Genomic DNA, 23,350 nt, shown 5'->3' with positions numbered 1-23,350 from the left:
AGTAACAAAAGGAACTGAAGATATATTTAAATAGTCTGACTACTTTCGTGCAGGTCTTCTGAAATTAAAAAAAAGCTAATTCAGTGTCTATAATGGGTGTTTTTTTTAAGGTGTTGAGCTCTTCATTCTCTCCCAGTAAAGTCAGTCTTAACCCACTCTGACAGCTGACAGCTCTGCACCAATTGGGGTCAGTTAATGGAAAAGTAGCTCAAGTTTTTTTTTTTGCGGAGGCTTTGGAGATGTTCACTGCCCAATGTGGCTTCAAAGGGGATTACAGGCACTGGCCCATCTGCTGCAGAAGAACCATCCCTTTAATGTGGCAGCCTGTATGTCTTTGTGAGGGTCTATCTGTGTGTGTGTGTGTGTGTGTGTGTGTGCTATTGGGGGACATACAGAGACACGGGAGCCCGCACTCATGTCCTCCCTGCACTTTGAACTGAAAGGGCAGCTCAGGTCTGCTGTAGGTCAACTTACAAAGGCTAAATCAGACAGGGGGTGAAGTCTGGTATGTTATATTGTTCACTAACAAAATTTAACAAAAGAAATCATGAAATAATGGCTTTAAAATGAAGAACAGCAGTAAAATGTGCAGTTATATTTCCAACTGTATTAGTAACGTGATTACAGAATGTATTTGTGCCTGGATTCAAATCTCTCTTATAAAGTGCCTGAATGTCATCAAATCAAATACAAGTAAAAGGTGTCTGTACTCAGAGGTCTAAGTAAATGTAACAGAGAAGGTGCGTGTATGTTTCTGACGAGGCAGAGCCCTCTCCTGTTGTGTTGTGCAGAGTGGGACCGTGCTCCTCTTCACCTCTCTAAACCTCTCTAATTTGTTTGGGGTCCTGCTCGTGGCCTCCGCCTGGGAGTGTTTTCTCCTCAATACTCTGCTACCTTTTAGCGCAGCACCAGAGTGCTTGACCTACTGCCGACACGTATTTTCAGCTCTCTAATTGTCGTTTAATCACATATCAACCTGTCACTTAAAGACCTGAGTTTTTTTTCAAGGGGGAACATTTGCATATGTTGTAAAACTAATTTCTATCCAAAGCTCCAGTGACAGTGAACACAGGCAGGCGGGCGGGCGAGCGGGTGCTCCGTCTCTCTCTTTCACACCCGTGAAGACACAAGACTTCTGGATCTCACCTTAACAGACAAAAACACACATAGGCTGATGTTCTCGATTCAGGTGCTTTTATCACATTTGTTAACAGTGTGTGGTGACACGTAATGTGTTAGAATAGGGACACTGATTCAGGGTGCAGCTACTCAAGCAAGTCAAAGTGGAGGTAACAGCCAACGTATAGTGTTATAAAGGAATCAATTAGAGTTAATAATGTAGCACTCTTCAAATGCTACATTCATTTGTTCACACTTAGATAAAGCTCCTGCAGAATCAGTGCGCAGCCTTAACCTGGCAGATACACTACATTTACATTATCGCCCTTATACATCGAGCAGCCATGTTCCGCCTGAGTGGAGGCGCAGTGAGGGGGGTGACAACCAGCTTTTTTTGGGCACAAGAATGTCTGTCCTCAGGAGATCCAGGCCTCTAATTACAGAGGGGAAAGAAAGCGCTTTGTTCCACCTTTTATTACATTAATTGATAAAATGGAGCCTGGGTGCAGCGTCTATGGGGGGTGGGTCTGCGGCAGACGGGGGTCCTCTGGGCAGATGAAGCTGGTGCAGATTCTGGAGCTGAGGTCCTGTTTTCACAGGGCTAATCCTGTTAGGGCCCATGGCAGAGCGGCTGCTCCGTGAGCACAGGGCAGGAGGAGAGAGTCTGGCCCGGCCGTAATTAAGTGTATCGTCAGGGGGTGCACACAGCTTCAGCAGCACACTGACAGAAGGGCTTTAGAGGAAGTGGCACCAGCCCTGCATGGGACACCCTGTGGACCTTTAATATGGGCCCCATCCTGCTAAAGCCATATACATGTCGCAGGACATTAGCACGGCTACATTATGACTAGTTATTAGTTTAGCACAAATGATAACGCTCAGGTGGGTGATAGCTCTACACTATCACAATGTGCCATAAGCTCGGAATTAAAGTCGGAAACAAGGGAAATATCTGAAAATCTAAATGATACTTTCTGTGCTGAAAACCTTTTCTATGTGCGCAGCATTGGACAATCTTATTTGTCAGCGGTTAAGTAGCTGTAACAGGCTTTGTCATGGCTGTAATCTGCTTGTGCTGGCTGGTACCTGCAGAGGCAGAGCTAAGAGGAGCGGCTGTAGCCAAACACTCGGAATATGTTACTGAGGCAATTAAGCATGTTAGTGTGTGTGTGCGCTCCAGTGTCAGAGGTGCTAAGCCGGGCCAAACAGCCTCATTCAAATGTCCATCTTAAAACCACCCAAGTCTCCACACACATGCAGTCACATGCCTGCCACTGTCAAAAGTATTTTCCACAGAGCTGAGGAGAGAGACCTGCCACACGCGTGTGCACACACACTTGCGCCGCTGTCAGGTAAATTAGATCTGAAAGCTGACAATTTCTGACCATATTTCCTTGATTATTTCGAACAAATGCACACCAGCCGCTCTAAGGAGATTAAAGTGACATAAAAGTCCCGCGTGGGAGGAGGGAGGGCAGAGAATCCAGGTCACCCCCATTTGTCCCCCTGCCTGACAGCAGCTATATCGCTATCCAATCCAATAAAAGCCCCCCCCTCCTTTGGCTTTAATTAATTTTACAGCTAGCTTGCTTAATTACTTTCAATCAAAATCCTCTTGCCATCACAAAATTAGAAATGGTTCAACTCCATTAGTCTAAATTCTTCATTTACATACACAAAGACTGTCAGCTCTTGCTAAGCAAACGGCCTCCTGCTTGATGAGATTGTTTTTTTCCACACAGTCTATCACTCTCTCACTTACACACACACATCCCAGCGCTGTGGTAATTTTTTATAAAGGAGAAAAGTAGCATCAAATTATTTGATCCCCTTACTTAAGACGTTCTGTGCCTAATCAGGCCCAGGTAAGCTGCACTACACCATCCAAACTAACGCACACTTGGAGAGTTATCAAAACAATTACTCAATGCACAATCCAGCGGAAAAGCACAGTGCTTGACCCCCAACAATGGACCCATATAAACACCATATAAAAGGATAAACCAAACCAGAGAGTGTGTGAACATATACATGAGGTTAACTGCTCCTTCCTCAGGATTACCCATTATTTCTTCAGTGATAGACAAGCTGCAGACTGTGGCCTGTAAATCTGCCCCTTAGTGCCTCTGTGCAGCAGCAGAGGCTGCACTAGCAGCAGCAGCAGAGAATGCACTAGCAACACAGCCAGCAGCAGTAGAGTTTGCACTAGCAGCAGCAGCAGAGTGTGCACGAGCAGCAGCAGCAGCAGAGTCTGAGGCCTTGTGGCCTGCACTCACACATCACTTGTACTTGGCACACAGGCTCCTCTCCATCACAGCCACTGCCTAAGGCCGACACATCATCAAGAATTAAGGACATGCAGATAGGTTTTGTGCAGCGCGCAAACTGAAAGCACTACTGCCATAATTAGGTCTGGAGATGAGGACGTGAAACTAGTGAAATGTACTCACTCCAGCCGAGCAATAACGCTCAACATATCAGACTGACAAGTTCACTGGGGACACTCCAGAGTCGCACTCAATACTAAGCTCTTACACTTATGCATATTCTTCTGTTTGTAAAAACCTTTTTACACAGATCGCCCAGTCCTCTGCACTGCTCACACTGCCCTAGCCAGTCTGCATTAACACTGTTAATTATACAAATCCATCATTCTTGGGCCAAATGAAGACTGCCTCTTTAATTCAATTTAATGGGTTAATTTCTACCTCGTGCTGGCTTTAGCCCCAGCTGCCCGCCCACCAGCCCCCTTCAGTGTCTCTGTCCCTCAGTGACTGCCCTGGTCCCATGTGCTCTGTGTGCTTTGTGTGCTCGGTGTGCTTCGGCACCAGCACTCACAGTGACTGGGCTGTGACTGCTGTGACTGTGCTGTGACTGGGCTGCGCTGCTCAGCTGGTGGTGAGCAGCAGTTGTGGGTCCTCTTCTCTCTCTCTCCATGTCTTTCCCTCTGTCTCTCTCCCTCTGTCTCTCCCTCTGTCTCTCTCTCTCCTTCTCTCACACACACACTCGGAGTAGCAGCCCTGCTCACCGGGGCGCAGCTAATCCTGTCACTTCGGGCCACGTTGGCTGGGCAGAGGCCTTTAGCGGTGCTCCCACCCCCCTCTGCCTCCACCCCCCTCTACCTCTGCGCACCTCCACACTCCGCACTGCCTCCTCTCAGTCACCACAGGGCGCGTTGCCGTGTTCATTTCACAAGGTCACGGGTGGGTGAGTGGCGGGACAGCTGACGAAACCTGGCGCACATGAGCTTATCTTATGGATAAAATGTACAACAAATAAAGAAGGACAATACCAAGGATGTCACAGAATGTACTGGGCCCGCAACCTCAAGCGGTCAACTTTGAATGGACTTTAAAATACTGTCAATATTATTAGATTGTTATGCATCCCGCTCTTGATGGTATGCCAAGGTGTTTCATGACAGAAATATCAACAGAAATGAGAGGAGAGGTTGTTTTAAGCACTTTCATCACTCTTGGTGTAAAAATGAAGTTTCCTTTGGCACAATATTTTCTACCATTTTGCTTTAGTTCTAACACTTTACAAAGGAAGTGAATTGAGTTTTCGAATAACAAACTATATTGAAAATTCCCCTTCACAAACTCCAACGATATTGCTCTGTTACAAAGTACCAAAGTTAATAAACAGCCAGAATTTATGGTGTGAAAATGGTTTATCATGCTGTGAATTCTTAATACCCATAAACTTTTATTGGTGTGTTTTGTTGGCGCTGATATAAACTTTATTTATTACAAGAAATTGAGGCTTTCTCAGCATTACTATGAACCCCGATGAGTTCACACTAAAAGCTGTGTGTTAATTTTGGGCAAGCACTTTAAGACAGGTAAAAGCCAAAGCCAAAGCATGTCACTGATGATGTTTATAAAATATACAGGTGTCATCGTGCCTTGTCTCGTCTCTTCATAGTGGTATCAGTATCAAAACAGATTTTCCAACAGACCGGCTGGCTCAGGAAACTAGATACTGTTGCCCTTTAATCTGACTTTCTATCTATAAAAGTAGCTATATCAAGCCTGACTTACAGTTCACTTTTTATATGCCTTCTAAGATTTTCCTTACAGAGAAGTTTCCATGTCAAAGTCTATAAAGGAGTTTGTTTCTATGGCCTCAGTTAAGATTGCAAACTCATTCCTAAATGCTTCAAAATACTCAGATGATTTCCAAAGAGTCCATTTAGCAAAAACAAAACAAGAAAAAGGTGACCAAATACTTAATAAAACTAACGCGAGACTCTAAATGTATATGTAGAAGTAAAAATAAAAAATACATACAAATACAAATATATCTCTCTCTATATAAAAAGAAAACAGGGCAAAGATGAAACAGTGATTGACATGAAAGACGGTTATCGATTTACAATTTTAGAAACAAAAATCTTAAAAAGTATTTGACAAAAGTATTAGTATGATGCTGGTTTATAACAATAACAATACGATTACCAAACCACTCCATTGTGTTTTGATAGACTTACTCAATATGTGATGTTATTTGTCCCCATTTTCACAGCCCCAGTACTATACACAGACAGACACAGACATTTTCCCAGCCTTGTGTTGTTTTGGCAGTTTCACAGTCTCTCTGGGAAGTTTGAAATGGTTTTAATGTTTGTTGTAGGATGATGTCAGCACAATGGGGGTAGGAGCCTCTTAAATCCACCACATTCACCCAAAACGCGCAGAGGGGGTAATCGCCAGTGACGTCTACAAAAACACTCATTATATTTGCCCATGGCCTGGCTGGAGCTGTTAGAACTCATCAGCGTTATTTCTCTGGGAAAGAGCGAAAAACTTATCGAATACCGAGACAGGGCCCAGTTAAAGAGACAGGATGTGGGGATTGCAGCAAATTCGTCAAAGGGTGAAAGAGTGAGTGCAGCAAATTCGTCAAAGGGTGAAAGAGTGAGTAGAAGATAAAAAATAAAGAATTACTTATCAAAAACATCACAAATATTTGAATTCAAAATTATTTAAGCAACTGGCAACTAATAGATATGTAATTTACTATTACCATTGATATTTTTTGCTCTTTGTTATTATATTACATTGTGGTGTGTGAGCTTCTATGCATTTCCCTTGAGGTCAGTTTTTAGCAATAATTATAGCACTATATGGGAAGAATATTAGGTTAGTAAGTCATTCGTGGGTTTCTGTTTCTTGTTATAGGAAAATTTTTGAGGACTTTTGACCATTCAATAGAATATTTTGCTAATGATATGGCAACAGTCCCACGTGTGCATCATTCTGAAACGCACCGATACACTAAATATTCATCACTTCTTTTTCTATTTCAACATATGCACCCAAATAAAGTAATGCAAAACTTTTGTAACATAGTTGTAGCTTTTCTAAATTGAGAAGGACAGGGCAGGGAGCTATTGGGTGTCAATTCAATATTCATTTTGTTTGCACCCGATACTAATTACATAAAACCCACACAACTTTTTAATTGCTTTTCACTGACATCTCACTACACTTGTAAGTATAGATCCTGTACCTATAATTCTGCCATCTTGTTAACTCGTCTATGGCGCGTGAAAAGCCCGGAGCTGACAAGGCAGCCGCTCTGATACGCCATGGATCAGCCTGAGCCGTTCTCATAGCTTCATTTATTTGAAATCCAGGCCTATTTACACAGCGCACACCGGCAGGCCTTGTCAGCTCCAACTAGCGCACAGATATTTAAAAGTATTAATGTAGAAGAGCAGCGGCAGCCCTAGTGCCTGTGACACAATCTGTCGCAGTGTGAAGCCAAAAGCTGGGGGTGCCACTGAGCCCTTTCAAAACTCGATCCACTGTACTGGCAGGGATCTACAGGGGTTTTATTAACTGGCTAATGACACACGGAGGAGACTATTTTGGACAGATATTCTTATTGTTTCTTTATATTCTGCAAAGTTTTAAGCAAATAGTTACATTTTTGTTTTTTGTTTTTTACTATAACCAATACAATTAAAGACTATGAAGACAATACAATTACAAATACAAGACTATTTTGGAGAGATCTTGTTATTGTTTTTTATATTCTGGAAAGTTTGGGGCAAATAGTTACATTTTTGTGTTGGTTTTTACTATAACCAATACAATTAGCAATGATTTTCAATGTAATACTATTTCTTTTGGCGACAGATATATTTTTGAGAGAAATTAACAACACACTTTACTGCTAAAAGACCAACCCACTCCTTGTAAACTTTTGAAAACAGAATGCAATTTTTAACACTAAATACAGTAGATCATTCTAACACTGTTCAGGAAAGGTCAGATTTTGTCCTGATTGTGATCTTTTTCAATACTTGAGTGCTATTTTTGGTATAGATTAGTATTTGGGTTTCGATTCTTCTGCCAACCCTCTCCTAACCCAGTTTTGGAAAGCACACTTGGAGCTCTTTGTGCCTCCATTGCTGTACCATGGCTGGGGGTGTGTCTCTGAGCACACAGGGGCAGGGGCCGGTCCTGATATGAAACCAGACTATCGGCCTCTGGACAGCCTCTCCTCGTGGATCAGCTCAGGCCACGTTGACCCGCCCCGTTATTAAAGAGGCTAATCTGTTCAACATGTCAATGCTAGCACTTTTAGCAGCGATTAATAAAAGAAGACCCCGAGAGTGCTGTGTGTGCGTTTCCACTGCCCCGGGTTGTTTTCCTCATTTCGTTTGTATTTTTAGTGTTTTTGCTGTTTGCTTATTCTACGGTCCTCCTTTCCGGCTATTAGCATAAACACTGTAAATTATTAACTTTGCTAAAAGAATTATAATCGGCGTTGAATCCTCGCCTCTGTAGCAGCTTTTTTTTTTTTTTTTTTTTGCCAGTGGCGTTGAATGTACTTCATTGTGGGTATTAAAGCAAATGCAACTTTATATTTTATAGATATGGGAACGGCGCGCGTGAGATGCCTGACTTTGCTCCCATTTATGCCACGCTTAAAAAGGTACCAATGGGTTTCTTCACAGGCTGATAGTAATAGGACTGCCCCCTAACAGACTTGCTTTCTAAGTGCCTGGTACTGTGTCTTAATTTGTAATCTAGTCAAACCAATTGTCCGCCAGCTAAAAAGGTCATATAGACAATAGACTACACAGCCCGGGCGCAACACTGAGAAAAGCTCGTACCAGCGTTCGTAGCTTTTTAACCAAAGATGTAATTAAGACACCTTCATCTCCGGGGGTTGGGAAGGTCATCCACACCAGTCCGCTGCTACTGAGAAGTTAAGAAGAATCGTGGAAAAAAAATCGTCAAGGTAGTTAAACGCCAAAGAAAGCATGACTGTTTCGAAGCTTTGTGATTGTAATATGTAGAGATAGTAGACAAAGAACGATTGTTGGTTGAAAAAATACAGTCGTGCAAAGGAACACGGTAGAAGCTGGAAAAGGGGGGCTCAAAGGAGGTGATTTATCTGGGCTTGATTGCGTGTTAATCGAGGTTACGTGTATTAAGTGGAATCTAATTGGAACAGACACTGGCAGTCTGACAGATCGACATGATGCAGATGGATTGGGGGGAGGGGGCGGGGGGTGTTGGGCAAGTGTGATACTGAGAGGGGTAGAACCAGCACCGAACCAGTGTATCAATAAAAAGAAAAAAAAGAAAAAAAAAAAGAAAATGTTGGAGCGATCAGTGGTTAATGATAATGATATGCAGTGGTTTACATAAAGTTCAGTACATTGTCTGTTTTGCAAATTCTTGTAATAACTGAAATGAATTTTATTTTTTTTAAATGAAAAAAAGACTTTGGTTGCTTATGTCCAAACTTTTTTTTTTAATGTTTTGTATGCACCATCGAAACTAAAAATACACAAAATAGAACTAAAACTATAACAGATACTGTAGTAGTTGAGAATTTGATGTACTATGTATTTCTATAGTGAAATATATATAATTTTCACGTATCGATGTTACTTGTCCTTTAAAAACTGTATTTATTTCATGTCGTCATTGATTCCGCTTATCACTACAAACCAAATTTACCCACAGGTATGAACAAAACCACCTTAACCTTAACCACCTTTGTTACGTTGTGTCGTAATTATGCATATTTCCGTGGGGTTCGTAATAAAAAACTAGTCACCTTTACCGAAATTTTAAAAGACCTTCTATTTCATTCGGAAGAGAAGAGTTTTTAGAGTGCAAACATTAAAGAAAAACCAGCAGACCTTTTCAGTAAATGACGGGTAAAAAGACAGGCTGCAGTGGCGAAGGCTTCACGTGCTGGTTATGATTGGCGCCTGATGAGACATGTAAGCAGTCTCGGGGAGGACACACACGGCTGGCATCGTGAGTGACTGCGCTTGGGACTTCACCGACTCTGCCCTCCCCCTCTCCGTTTGCCCCGAACATTCATTTCACCTTTATTAGAAAACGGTTGGAAAAAGAACAACTACTTTTAGAAAAAAACAAAGTATAAAGGGAGCAAGTGACAGCTGGTGGAATATTTACCACCTCAATGCTAAAGCACAAGCAACTGTTCCAGCTTCTTGACTGACCTCCTGACAGGCGACAACTGTTTTGAAGGCCCGCTCTGCTCCACTCCTCCTCCTCTTCTCTCTCCTCTTTCTCTCTACCCCCAAATCTGCGGTATTTAAGCGACCCCTTCAAATGTTAGCAGTGTAATAAAGCATAAAGGATAGCCACCTGTTAAGGCCAAGCAACTGTTACAAGTCATAACTGATTTCCCACACAAGCTGTTCGACAAATAAGGGAGAATATAGTCATGAGTACAGCGAAAGGGGAGCTAAACAATGCTGACATAAATTGCATTGGATTGGTCAGTGGGTGGCTATTCTGGGCAAAGTATGAGTGACAAGCGCCCAAGAGAAAGAGACACGGCAGCGTTGGTGTCTTTAGCTAAGATAAGTCTAATTTTACTCTAATTAAAAGTATATCCAATCATTTTTAAAGTATTAAACTCAAAATGAATGCTGTTTTGGGGTTGTTTTTTTACACCGCTAAGCCCGTCAACACAAAATGCCTAAATTGTTCTCGACATGATCCTGTCATTGCAGCGGAGGCTTCGGTCAGGAGTTGATTTGATCTATTTTGACTGTTACACTAATGGCATTAATAAGGGCAGAAAGACTATTTTCAAACACTGTGTTTTCATCTTCTTTTATTCAACTTGTCATTTTATTCTGACACTATCCCTGTTTGCATGGTTTGAAGCAGGGTTTTCAACTGGGGGGACTGGTCACACCAAAGAATCAAATTTTAGCTCTAAACATTGTACCATACACTTTATAAGCTGTATTTTTCTACTACCTTTAATCCAATCATGTTAAAACTCTGTGGTAGGGCATTTAGTATAACCTCAAGTCTATATGCAAATGATAGAGCTGACATTTTGGATGAAAGAAAGATTTCAAGAGCCAAATGTGTTATGTTTCACTATTTTAATGACAACTATATTTAGGTTTCAAAAAAGCTCACAAACTATTTTAACATCCCAGCAGCCCACTTTAGTGTCCTTGTCCAAATCACTGGCTTTGAAATACGAGTCCAGGCTATTTTAGGTTCCAGTAAAATGTCATTTTCCCCCTATATTATAAGACACGTGAACCTCTTGCATGTGTTGATACATTTTTAGAAGACAGGCCAGTAAAAAGTACTACATAAGCACAGTTGTATGTGTTTTACAGTAGTAGTGTATTTCCTGTTTATTTGGCCTGCCTACTCTTCAGTCTCTAACATTGAGGGGAATGACACAGTGTGATCAAGGACATGAATTGCTCATTGATTTTTAGGGGCCTGGCTTAACTATCCATTCATATTGATCTGGAGCTTTGCTGGGTGTGCGAGTTATGGCACTTTTAATGTATCATGTGTATGTGTACTCATCACCTACCACGCTGCCATTCATAATGCTGGGTCTGGCTAAATGCATGCATGACAAAATCTGTTTATTTTTTAAAAACATTATTTTTTGTTATATACCCTCTGAGCTTGCAGTTTCTGTCTATGCAAACCTGATGAGTCAAAAATGTAAGTAAGTTGCTTTTTTGGCCACAAACAGTCATTGTGAAAACATTGCATAATGCATAAAAAAAGCTAAGCAAATTTTGTGAAAGATGTGTGAATGTTATAAGCAACAAGTTAACGGCAATGTTTCCTAAAAAAATATATATATATACAGTTTTTTAATTGCATTTTATCCATATTCTTTCCAATCATTGCGTAAAAGTATAGATTCTATAATAAATACGTGAATTATATTATGACGTATATTCCTGTGATATATAACAGCACAAACTCATGCAATACCTGATATTTTCTATGTTATGTATTGACAATAAAAAGTGAATTTAGAAGAATTGTGGTTGCAGGTCGCCATCAAAACAAATTAACTATTCATATTGACTATTAATAATCCATGCTTTTGATGATGCAAGAGACAAAGTCAGGGCAATGTGATCCAGCGTGCGCTCCGCAGTCATCTGTCAGGTACAAAGTCATTAAAATAGGGTCTCGTCTTCCTGCGCTCAGCTTGGGTTTCACCGAGGTATAAGGATACATTTCTATTCTTCAGCAAAAGCCTCTCATATCAGATCATCTCCACTCTCAAAGACCCTTTCCTCTTTCTTTTTATGTTATTCTTTCAATTCAAAATTTACCCACTAAATGCTTTTGGCTGTAGCGCTCATCTGTTTGAAATACCTTTTGTTGGCTGCATAAAAAGCACACTTTACTCCATCCTTTAAAAAAACAAGTCAGCTTAATTAATGTTTTACAAGTGCCGCTGTATTCTCAGTGAAAAAAAAGGCTCTATCAAAGGAGGCAGGTTCAGATTACTAATTGAAATTCTGAATTTCTAAGCCAACTTCTCGTCTCCCAGCTCCCTGTGTGCATGCTATAATAAAGCCAGGCATTTTGTAGTCGACACAAATGACATCGAATCATCTAAAGTAATATGGCTTTGTCTTTTTTTTCCCTTTTTTTCTTTTCTTTTTTTTGCCTAGATTCTCATGTTCTCTGAGTGGGTTCACAAGACAGCTTAATAAAGCAGTAAATGCATGCTGGACCTCCGCTGGGGACCACAGGCACGAGGCGGAGCGGATTCTGCTGCCATGATCCAAAGCATTTTTTACTAAAGAATAGAGAGGAAAAGAGACAGCGAACAAAAGGGGGAATCCGCAGCCAAAACTGAAGCCACTTATCTCCAGGGCTGACACCGATAGAGCTCATACTAAAACCCAGTGGAGATGAATGAATAGAGCAATTTGAGAGGTTAAAAATATCAATGGATGAGGAGAACTGACACAAAAAAGGGAATTTGGGGAACAGTTATTAGAAAAAAGCACTCACATTGGTTAGAGGTAGAGAACTGAATGCACTGTAATGATTGTGGTACAAACCTATAGCAAGTAGTTAAGAAGTGCTTATAAGAGTACTAATGGCCCATGCTTTAGATTGCCATTTACAGTGATCCAAGTATATTAGCTGTTGAGGTAATTAAGTTATGTGTTAGAAAACAGTACTAGCTATACCTTAATTAGCCTTAATAAAGCATGAACTAAGACTTAATTATGAAGGTTAGGAGTTAGAGTATTCATTCTTAAGATCTGTTCATGGTTTATAAATGCCATAAAAAGTGTAATTGTTATAAACTGTTGAATATATATTTAAATGTATGCAAATTGGTAAAGGATTTGAGGTAAAATGGCACAATTTTGACACAGTAGTAGAAAGAATCAGTAAAGGTAAACAGTTAAAAAAATATATCACCTCAGGTACCGTTTACCGTTTTGAGTAAAAAGTATATTTTCCCACCAGCTTCTGTTTGAAGTCTGGGGTTTTGGCTTGTGAAAGTGCAGCATGACTTGACACTTGTGAGCAAATGTGAGTCAGAAGTATACTTGTGCAAACACCTGTTCATAAAAAAACATTTTCATTTCTCTCTGATTGTTTATCTGGCAAAGTAGCTGCAGCGGGCAATTACATAAATTACTGAGTTTAAAAAAATGTCAGCCATGATAACCTTTGCTCTGTGTTAATGATTACACTGTGGAAAAAAGGTTCTCTCTTTCATATTTACCAAACTGACTCCTTTAGGCGCCCTATTATTTTATTGGCCTGTTTTGCAAGCGTTATAACTTTTGCCTCCTTCTTCCCAAGGTCGAGGTGTGTTTACGCACAGGGCTTTTCAGGTCAGTTCCATTGTATTTGCATCAAATAATTTTTGATAAGGGGATGTAAAAGCACTATAAAACTAACATCGTAAATGGGAGAGGTGTAGCTAGAATAAGGACAAAAGATCAGCAGGACATTTCTTATCAAACTTTTTACTCTTTGCCATACTGTATTCTAAGGGTTCCCGAAACTATAAAAGGAATGAAAATTAAAATTTAAATCATATTTTTTGACGAGAATGGTTAAGCTGGTTAAAGTATTTGACCCATATGAGTTGACAGTCGTTGCACCCACCTCCAAGAGCTAACTATTTTTCATGTAACTGAGCATTTCTAAAATTAACCACAAATATTGGGTACTCAGTCTTTCCATATATGCCATCTCCCCTCATGGTTTTCTCACGCACTAGGTTCATTACACTGGTCTCCAATGTGGCCACAGCCCCAGCTCCTGTTTCATAGAAAAGTGCCTCCTCTCTTATCTCCCTAGCTCTATAATCACTTAACAAAGACTTGGGCATTTGTACAAATTAAAACATCAATAATGCATAAACGCTTTTCAGTTTTGAGCTATAGTGCCCCTGGATTGGGATGAAATATGCCACACCATTTTGGATCCCGCACGAAAACTATCCAAACACCACTATTACAAGCTTCTTTTTGGGCTCTGTGGTGAACTTTGCGATCTGGAGATAAAATGGATGAACCTAAAAGTTGTTTTAAGGCAAGAGGCGGCTGAGTATTTGCGGTGCATCAGTGCAAACAGGCAACACCCTGGAGTAGCGCAGCATGGTGGACTTCCATAAACAACATCACCCACATTTATGATCTGTGGTCGTAGTGGCAACGCAAGGTCCAATCCCATGATCTGAGTCCCTGTCCTTACATGGCTAAATCCAACTTGACTACCCTCTTATTTTCTCATTTTGATATTGTTGGCTTTCAATATATGAGAACATCGCACTTTAAAGTACTTTTGAAAGGGCGGGGAACTTATCATGGGAACTTTGTGGCACCTCAAAACCAAATTGAGAGCTACTGTAATTTCAAAAAGGCATGAAAACTCATAAAGTTGGTGCCGAGTTGACTCTTCCTGTTGCATACTTAGACGAGAGTAGACAGAAGCCACAAGCCATAAATAATGCATATAATCTTTGTATCATTTAAATTTTTTATTATTATTACAAATTAAGTATCTACTGGTCAAAATTGTGTAAAATCTAAACTTAAACATGACAAATATGCTGTAGTTGAAATATTTTGTAAGAAGATTTGACTAAAAATGAAGTTATTGCATTTGCTTATGAAAGTGCATATGACAGATTTATGATTCTCCAATTCTGACTTGATTTGGCAGGATTATAACTATTGTAAATATAAATTGTTTCACACCAGCCAAGAAGCAATTTGTGAAGAAAAGCTGAAAAATATGTTGAAAATTACAGGAAGTAGAGAGTTCTAAACACACTGATGGCACCACACTAGGGAAAATTCCATCCAAAAGTTCAGCACAATTTACACACATTTTCACTTTCTATATTCTTTCAACAAAATAAAGGTGTTTTCTTTTATTTGTGTTAGTATTTGTTAGATAATAATTTCTCCTAGACAACAGTTATGGCATTCCCTAGTGTGATGTCACAATTTCCAACCAGGAAGTACATTTTTAAACCTAAAAAATAGCCAGACTGTGAATGTGAGTGTGAATGTAGGGTCAGAGGCCCGCTATTATGAACCTGTGTATTCCTATTGCTGACTATGGAGGAGTATTGCTTGCTATTATTATTATCAGACTTGTAAATCCATGGGCTGCACTGTTCCAACACCAATAGAGGACAAGCTATCCCATATACAGATGGCCTCAAGGACAATTAGCAGTAATGATTGGTTGCCACATAAATGAATTTGCCACTGCACTACTTTGCTGATGATCACAAACCAAACGCATGGCAATAACAATATGGATGGTTGCTCCAAACTTGAGATTTTCCTAATACAAAGCACTTAATTACAGTCAAAGCTTGGACAAACAGTGGGAGAAAAAAATCATCTCTTCAATCATATTCCAGATATCTTCATTTCACAGCACCGCCCGCCCCTCTGCCGCTGCCCGAGCTGCCTGGCAAACAATCCCCTTGTTAGCAAACTGTTAAGACAGCCGCTCGGTACACAAATTGCGCTCGACCAAGCGAATTTGTTTTGCAAGGGTGACCTGTTTAATCATCTCATTTTCTTTGGCGGACATTTATTCATCTGGTTTCCACGGTTACAGAGAACATTAAGGGGCTACAGTAATAAGGCTGGAGAGTCAAACAGGTAATAAAAAAATTAACGCCATTTTGCCAGGCAGCCGAGGACAGTGGGTGAAATGAATCAAGGGAGAAGGGGAGAGGAGCGGGTGGGGCGGTGGGTGCACGAGTGGGTGGTGGGTGGTGGGGGGGTGCCAATATTGTCCAAACAATAAGGCTTAGCGGTTATTTTACTCAGTAGATCAGGTGGTGCGGTTATGGCCATGACACTTTGGGCACGGAGCAAAGAGAGAGGGAGATAAACCTTTTAGAGTGGCCGCAGTTTCATTTTTATTGTCATTTAGCGATTACATATCAGAACAATTAGAAGTTGGATATCTATTAACTTTGCACTTTTTGATTTCGCTCGAGAACGGGAGATAATTTGCGCCCTCAATAGCACACGATGGGAAACATGGCATTTAGAACGAGCGAGAGATGCCTATTTACTTCCCCAAGTGGATTTGGTGGTTGCCAGATAATGACTTTTAAACAACCCCGAGACAAACACAGTATCAAAATCTCTTAAATGGCAACCCGCACCCAATTGAGAGGCTTGCCAAATATAGAAAATTCCGACACAATAGGGGGAACAGGTGGCAAGGGTTCACAGAAAGCCAAGCCAAAGAGCTGGGTTGCCAAATAAGGCAGCGATGCACACAACTACAAAACAAGCAACCTCGTAGTGCCACTGTTGAGCTTTCATGGCAACACAAGTAGCTTTCCACATTATTATAAAGAGTCCTGAAAATCAGCCAACAAATTTGATGGATTACTCATTTCTCCACTCCTTCTCGAAGTATTTACATATAATCGTCAGCTTGGATCTGGCACTCCTCACTTAACACAGAAAACGTCCTAACTTAACCTTTAATTGTTTCAAAAAGTCTGGTTTAACCTGTATCTGGGCATTTTTACAGTGCGCCAACATCTGCCCCCCCATCCTGCTTCACTCTACCCCTCCCTAACCCTATAAAAAAACAAATTGAATGCTTGTCTTAAGTACATATACATTGTTCTAGGTGTGATTGAGTTCACGGAGTGGGAGGGGCCCGGGGACGTCACCTGACCTAGCACCGGAGATAGCCACGAGCACATGGCTTCTATGGACCAGTGAAAAGTAACTGTCAATACCATAGTGGTACTACAGGATTAAGCAATAACTGTACCCATTTATTTATTTAAAAGTAAAACATGCATAAGGTGAAAACAAAAAAATTACTTCAAGGCCTATAAAAAAGTACATATTACATTTTTGTATTTAAGCAATTCATAGTGATAATAAAACATAACTCCTGAAGAAGAAATAAGAAAGAAGTGTGGTGAGTGTGGATGAGTCTATGATGTGTTAAATTTGACAAAACAACATGTATTTTAAACTATGTAATAACTGCAATTTCTAATAAAAATCAGCGACAACATGAGGGACACGAAGCACAAATTTCCAAATATATTCACATTTTCAAAGCATAAAGTTACTGGAATAAATGCAACAGAGTAAACGGATAAGCCACATACATACAGAATGCAGTACAAAAGGGGCTAAGTTGCAGCTAATATATCGGACTGCCAACTGCTCCGCTAACAGCCTCTTAACAGGTGCGGGCTCTGCAACCATGTAATCCTATCAAGTTACTGAGCAGAAAAAAAAGCCACGAAATCCTACAAACTGCAAACTCCTAAGGTTGGACTCCTCTCCCTGCCCCCTCCCTTCTCCCTAATACCAGCATGTGTCTCTCAGTCTTGTCTCTCTCTCGCAGTTGGCCAGTGACAGAAAAGAACAGCTGCGGATTTATCATGTACAGACACTCATTATTACGGGTGCGCCAGCTACTGACCCAAGAGGAGAGAGAAAAGAAGTGGCGAGGTGGGGGAGAGAGACCAGACCAGGATTAAAAGGACTAGTTTGGGGCAGATATTACTAAAAACAAATCTAGTTTCACTTGAAATACAAACTTTACAATTTGACATTTTAGGACAAATTCGGTGACTGACCCAAGAGGAGAGAGAAAAGAAGTGGCGACGTGGGGGAGAGACACTAGATTAGGACAGATATTACTAAAAACATTAAAAAAAAAAAAAAGTTCACATATTCACACAAAAAAGTGCTGAAATGCCAACTTTACCATTTTACTTTTTAGGACAAATTCTCAAAAAAAGGAGAGAAGTGTGTAAGAGCAAATTTCAGAGTTACAATGTTTGATATCTGAAGTTTTTGTTGCCTCTTTTAAGATTTAGTTGAGATGTGTAGCTACCATTAAATGTAAAATTACACATTAGTTAATATTATTTATACATTTACTTACATTTGTGTCAGATGTGCATTTTAACTCCCTTCATCTTTGCAGTGATTAAACTTTTTCCGAATCTTGCTTGTATGTCTTGCTTTGAGTCAACAAGTCTGTAAGTGTTAAGACAAATTGTTCCTAGAAACAACATGAGTGATTTCAGAATTTTCCGAAGTTTGAACTAAGATCTGTCCATTCGTTCTCGTGGTGTTTGACAAACTTTTAAAGGCACCTGAAAAACTGGCGTATCTGGTACAATGCTGGTGGCCCACTCCGAGCTCCTCCATCATTGTCTTAACCCCGACTGACCCCCACCGGCTATATTTGTTCCTCCTGATAAGAGGGTCAGCTGATAAACCATCACTTTATTACTGGTGTCAATCACTGGTGTTGTCATTAAACAGTTAACCCTCCTCTTCCTCCTCTTCTTCCTCTCCACTCATCTCCCCACCGAACCGGAAACGTGCGGCGTGTCACATTCCATACAACCTTTCCGCACCTTAAAGACCCCCCTCTAACCAAAGTCGGACCCCCCCTCGCCAAATTTAAAGGGATTAGTACCACGTTTTTGTGCGTCTTAATCGGTCTTTTAGCCATGGCCTAATAAGTGTGTGTAGATAAGCAGGGCATGCAAATTCATTCATGGCTAGTAGCGCGGGATAGAGCCCCAGCCCCAGTCTCTTCCACTTCACTAATTACCTCTTCATTTTGGCCCCTTTTCTTCCTCTTCTACGCCATATCAGACACTGGAGATTACGCCTCTCCCTTTACTTTGCATGAAATTATCATTTTCATATGTGAGATTAGGACGTCATAAAGAACACTAAAAGGGGGGGATTTACTGGCTGGGCATGACATGGCAAATTCAGATGCCAGACTGATTCATATTTTTATTCCGTTCAAATTTCTGAATTGAAATGTAATTTTTTTAGAGTAAAAACTTTTTAAAAAATTTTGACTTTTTTAATATAATAAAAGTTTTAAAAATATCTACACTTAAAAATACATCATATTGTTAATGTTGAATTACAAATATTTTATCATAATTATTAGAATATAAAATTAAATGGATTATAATATACACCGTGGCTAATTTCAAATCTATTAAAAATCAAATTCACTTACATGTGTTATTACATATGTATTACTACCGTATTAATGTATAATAAAAGGTGTGTGTATCCAGCGTCACTAAAACTTGACAGATTTGACGTATGAAATGCAAGCAATATCTAAAGGTGCTACCTGTTTATCGCTGAGGAATATTTCTCGTATTAATTAGCCCATTAATCCAGATTGGGAAGCTTTGAGGTTTTAATTAGATGCTGGCCAGAGCTGGAGAGGAGCAGGGAGGGACGAGAAGCTGGCTCTTTGCATGCGCTCGCCAGTCCGTATCAACTCTAGCCCACTTAGAGAAGAGATGCAGCGCCGAGCGGCCCCCCACACACGTGCATCCGGACTTTAGAAGAGCGTTTGATGTGTTTCGCCCACAAGAAAAGAGAAACAAAATCCTCTTGGAAAGGTTTAAAAGAACGGGGTTAAGGTAATTATGGTGTGCTTGTTGGAGATGACTGGGCACATGGTCTATCAGCTGTCTTTTCTGTTTCGGGTTCACCCCCCTGACACACAGAGCTGCACACACACACGCACACACACGCGCGCACACACACGCACCTCCCGCCCCGTCCCGTGTGGCCTGGTCCCGCTGGTCCCCCCTCTCCCCTCTCCGCTCTCCCCCCGATGAGCTGCTATAGGCACAACACACACCAGCCAGCGCAGCATCAGTCACACAAAAGCGCACCGGCAAACTGTGGAAACTATACGATAAGTTAGGATTCAATACAATTTATATAAAAAATCATCTGAATATTTATGTTTACGATCAGAAATTACAATTTAAAAAGTTTCTCTTTTTTTCTTTTTTGTTGAAAATGAATCTAAATTTTGTGAAAAGCTGAGATAAGAAGAAGATATGCGGAGGGACAGTTTTAAGCACATACGTAAACTATGCAAGTTGCCAATTTAAATATCAAATTCTAAATACATACTTCAGCTATAATGAACTAAGGGAACTGCGAGGAACACTACTGCGCTAACAACACTCAAATACATCAAATAAAGAATATTAATAAATAAAACTACCTCATTGCAGCTTATACTATATTTATACAATGAAAGTATACATTTTACAGAATATATTTACAATATCGAGGCTTTCAATAGAAATCAATGATCATCCCAGCTAAAAACGAGCAGGCATACACTTGAGCCTGTTTGAATATATTCTATTTTCCTGTCTGTGTTTTTCCTTCGGTTGACAAGGCGATCCTAATCACCTGGTTGCCGTGGAGCCCTGACACTTCCAGGACGCCTCTGGAGAGACAGCCATCAAACGGGTTAAACACAACTGGCCCATATTACACATATAGTCCGATTTCATCCTCACCTCTTCTTTCTCTATTTAAATTTATATCCAAACTCTGTTAATCTGCTGTACACAACATTCCCATTAGCATAGCCCTGCCCCCTAATAAAAATTCCAGCTAGTTTAATTAAAAAATGTAAATTTACTGCCAAGGAATAGGAAGAGCGCAACAGCATATTTTATTGCTTAAGACATCAAATTGATTCGGGGTTATTGCGAAAATTGTGATAAAAATTATTAAAGGCCCTTTTGAAATACAACTTGATTTTATATTTTTGGCTATTTTTTGTGCGCATTTCCAAGGTAAAAAAAAATAAATGACCATAAAAATATAGCTGGGGTTAATGAGACAAGCCACTGAAGTAGAATGCAATCAACATTATGAGTCATGGGAGGCTAGAAAAACATTTCCCTAGCTGACGAAAACTTGGAAATGAAGGTGTGCCAGAATAACACTTGTACTTGTTTGTTGTGATTTTTAAAGTATAATGCAAAGGTACCTTAAATAACCGGCAGTAATAATAATGAACAGACACTCGAGACTGTGCAACGTGTTTGTGCAACTATGCGGTCACAGGCAGCCAAGCACACAACCTCTCTTCTCTGCCAATCTTTATAATTCGAATCTACATTTGAAATTGTACATAAAAGCAGCAAATAACAATATCATATAGCCTATTAAATATATAAATACATATAAGAAGAATATAGATTACAGTTTACCATACTTTCAAAATCAGTTATTTAAAAAAAGTTCAAATTCACATGATTTAAATTTATACTCAAGCTGATATGAGTCTAAAAATAAAAACACATCTCTTCCTCATTATAAATATTTTGTTTTAGAGTGAGAAGTAAAGAAGACGCCATCTACAAATGCGTTCGATCAAAGCGTGTTTGAAAAGTTGCAGCTCACTTGTGGAGTAGTCAGAATTATATCTACGTGCACTACCGTCTCTGCCGTGTGTCCTATAAAAAGCATGGTGTGTTTTGACAAGAACTTGCTTGGGCTGATAATATTTGACACGTCAGATTAAAAATATTTCAGCATAAATATCAGTAAATAGAGTTTATAAAGGCAACTTGAGCTGCGGTGTAACTGGTCATACAAAGGTGTACACACAAACGAAATGTCATTGATTATGTCATTGATTATTATTAAGCAGTATTCATTTACAGAAAGTATCTAGGTATATTATTAGGCATAGTTCTTTAAAAAAATCATGAATCATTAATTAGTCGTAGTAATAGAAGAACATTGAAAAAAAGTGTGAACTTATATCTAACTTTGTAATGTATTCTAATATAGTAATTGTAGTAGTTATAGTTATAGTGTTTATTAGTTATTATAGTGATGTTTTTATAGCAGATAATATTTTACTATTCTGTATTTTTATCAAGCTATCAGTGTAATGTTCTGACGTACAAAGTTAAGTCGCAGTTGTTATGGGCACGTTAGTAAAACTAAAAATTGCTGTCCAAACAGATGTCTAGTACAGTACATGTCCGCATATTATCACAATAGTTCTACGTGTGAAATACATAGGCTTATTAAGTAGCTGCTAAGGTGCTAGCCTGGTTCCCTTTTACATGTGAGACAGCATATAAGCAACACAACAGTTTGTTTGCTTTGTCCCCTTGGCAACTAGCCCTTAGGCCATTCAATGCACCCAAGTAGCATCGCGTTTGTAACTAACACTACAGCGTGTAAATGTATGACTGAAAAACACAAAGAACTAAACAGACTAGCTCAAATAAATGTTTTGTTAGTAACAGAAAATGAAACTGCTTTGGATGAACTTTCTGCCCCAGCGTCACCACTCGTACTGCGCTCGCAAGAATCATATTTGATATTGTAGTCACCTCTGGGCACTGTCAAAGAGCTATAAATAAGGGTGTTGCAACTGCCGGGCACCTACGCTATACACGGGCACCTAACTCTGCGTTGTATACATAGAGATAAAGGCACTCCTTAAAACTGACAGCTAATAAAAAAGAAGAAGATAGTAGTAGTAGTAGTAATAGTACTCACCATATTCAGGGAAGTCGATCTTAAATCCTCTCAGACATGTAACTTTCATAATACAACTTCAAACTCTGGATTCAAAGTCATTCGAATGGTGGGGAAGTTGAAGAAAAGTCACTAAAAAAACAAGCCTTCCCTCTCAATCATGCACTAAACTCCTTGACATGTAATCTGTCAATAGTTTGTTGCTGAGATAATGCCGGCTGCCACGAGCACGTTTGATTGGCAGCTCTCCTGGTTTTGGCCCCGCCTCCTTCTCGCGGTTCGACAACAGTGGCGGTGGTGGTGGTGGTGGGGGGTGAGGGGGTTGAACCTGCCCCTTCCCTTCCTCTTGCCTGGCTCTCTGTGTCTGTGTAGCTCTCTCCTTCTCTGCTCTCCTCCTCTCTCCCGCTCACACACTAGACCAGAGCACACACGCGCGCTCAGCCGAAGCAGTTGGTTGGTGATGTTGTCTCAATAGGCTCATAGGAAATTATGGCAGAGGAGCCGGGCCACTGTTTTTTCCCCCTCCCTGAGTGGGCTGGCCTTCTCCATCTTTGTGGTCGTCTAGCCTTTCAACTCTCTCGGGGTGGAGCCTGCTCTGCCTCTATTCAAATGAGCTGGGGCTGAGGCTTTAAAAGGGAGGAGGCACAGGAAAGTGACAGTTTGGACAATACAGGGAAAGAATACAGGAGTTTAGCCATGACGAGAGGCCATAAAAGTTTGGAAGTAGTTTTAGGGGACTGCAAAAGTAAAATGATTTTATAGCACCTCATAAGGAATTACTAATTTAATTGTATGAGTTTTCTGTTAACTGAAATAATGGTTATGGCACATTTTTGGACACATTTGTAGCATTGTAAAATACTATAAAACTAATATTTGCACCTAATATTTCTTTGGTTTTCTGTAAGTTGCAAGTGTTTGATTTCTCATTTTAGAGGAACAAAGAGCAAATCATGTTGTATGGACTTTTGCTCTTTTGTGCTGTATAATGCATAGGCAATGTTGTCTTTTAGATATGAGTAATAGTAGTAGTGGCAGTCCCGGCAGCTGTACGCTACTTTGCAACCGAGGTCACTAAAACTA

The 23,350-nt window shown here is 40.2% G+C and overlaps 1 protein-coding gene across 1 annotated transcript in view; it reads right to left on the bottom strand.

Moving 5' to 3' along the window:
- The window catches only part of casz1 (castor zinc finger 1), an 86,427-nt gene extending 63,683 nt beyond the window's left edge, over positions 1-22,744 (bottom strand). Inside the window, 1 exon segment of the mRNA XM_055165800.1 lies at positions 22,289-22,744. Coding sequence (XP_055021775.1) covers positions 22,289-22,337 — 49 coding nt within the window. The 5' untranslated portion in view covers positions 22,338-22,744.
- Positions 22,745-23,350: the final 606 nt, after the last annotated feature.

The sequence above is a fragment of the Boleophthalmus pectinirostris genome, unplaced genomic scaffold (assembly GCF_026225935.1).
Source record: "Boleophthalmus pectinirostris isolate CB_2022bp ecotype Guang Dong unplaced genomic scaffold, ASM2622593v1 HiC_scaffold_8, whole genome shotgun sequence".
NCBI classification, from domain to species: Eukaryota; Metazoa; Chordata; class Actinopteri; order Gobiiformes; family Gobiidae; genus Boleophthalmus; species Boleophthalmus pectinirostris.
This window is presented reverse-complemented; position numbering and strand designations above follow the sequence as displayed.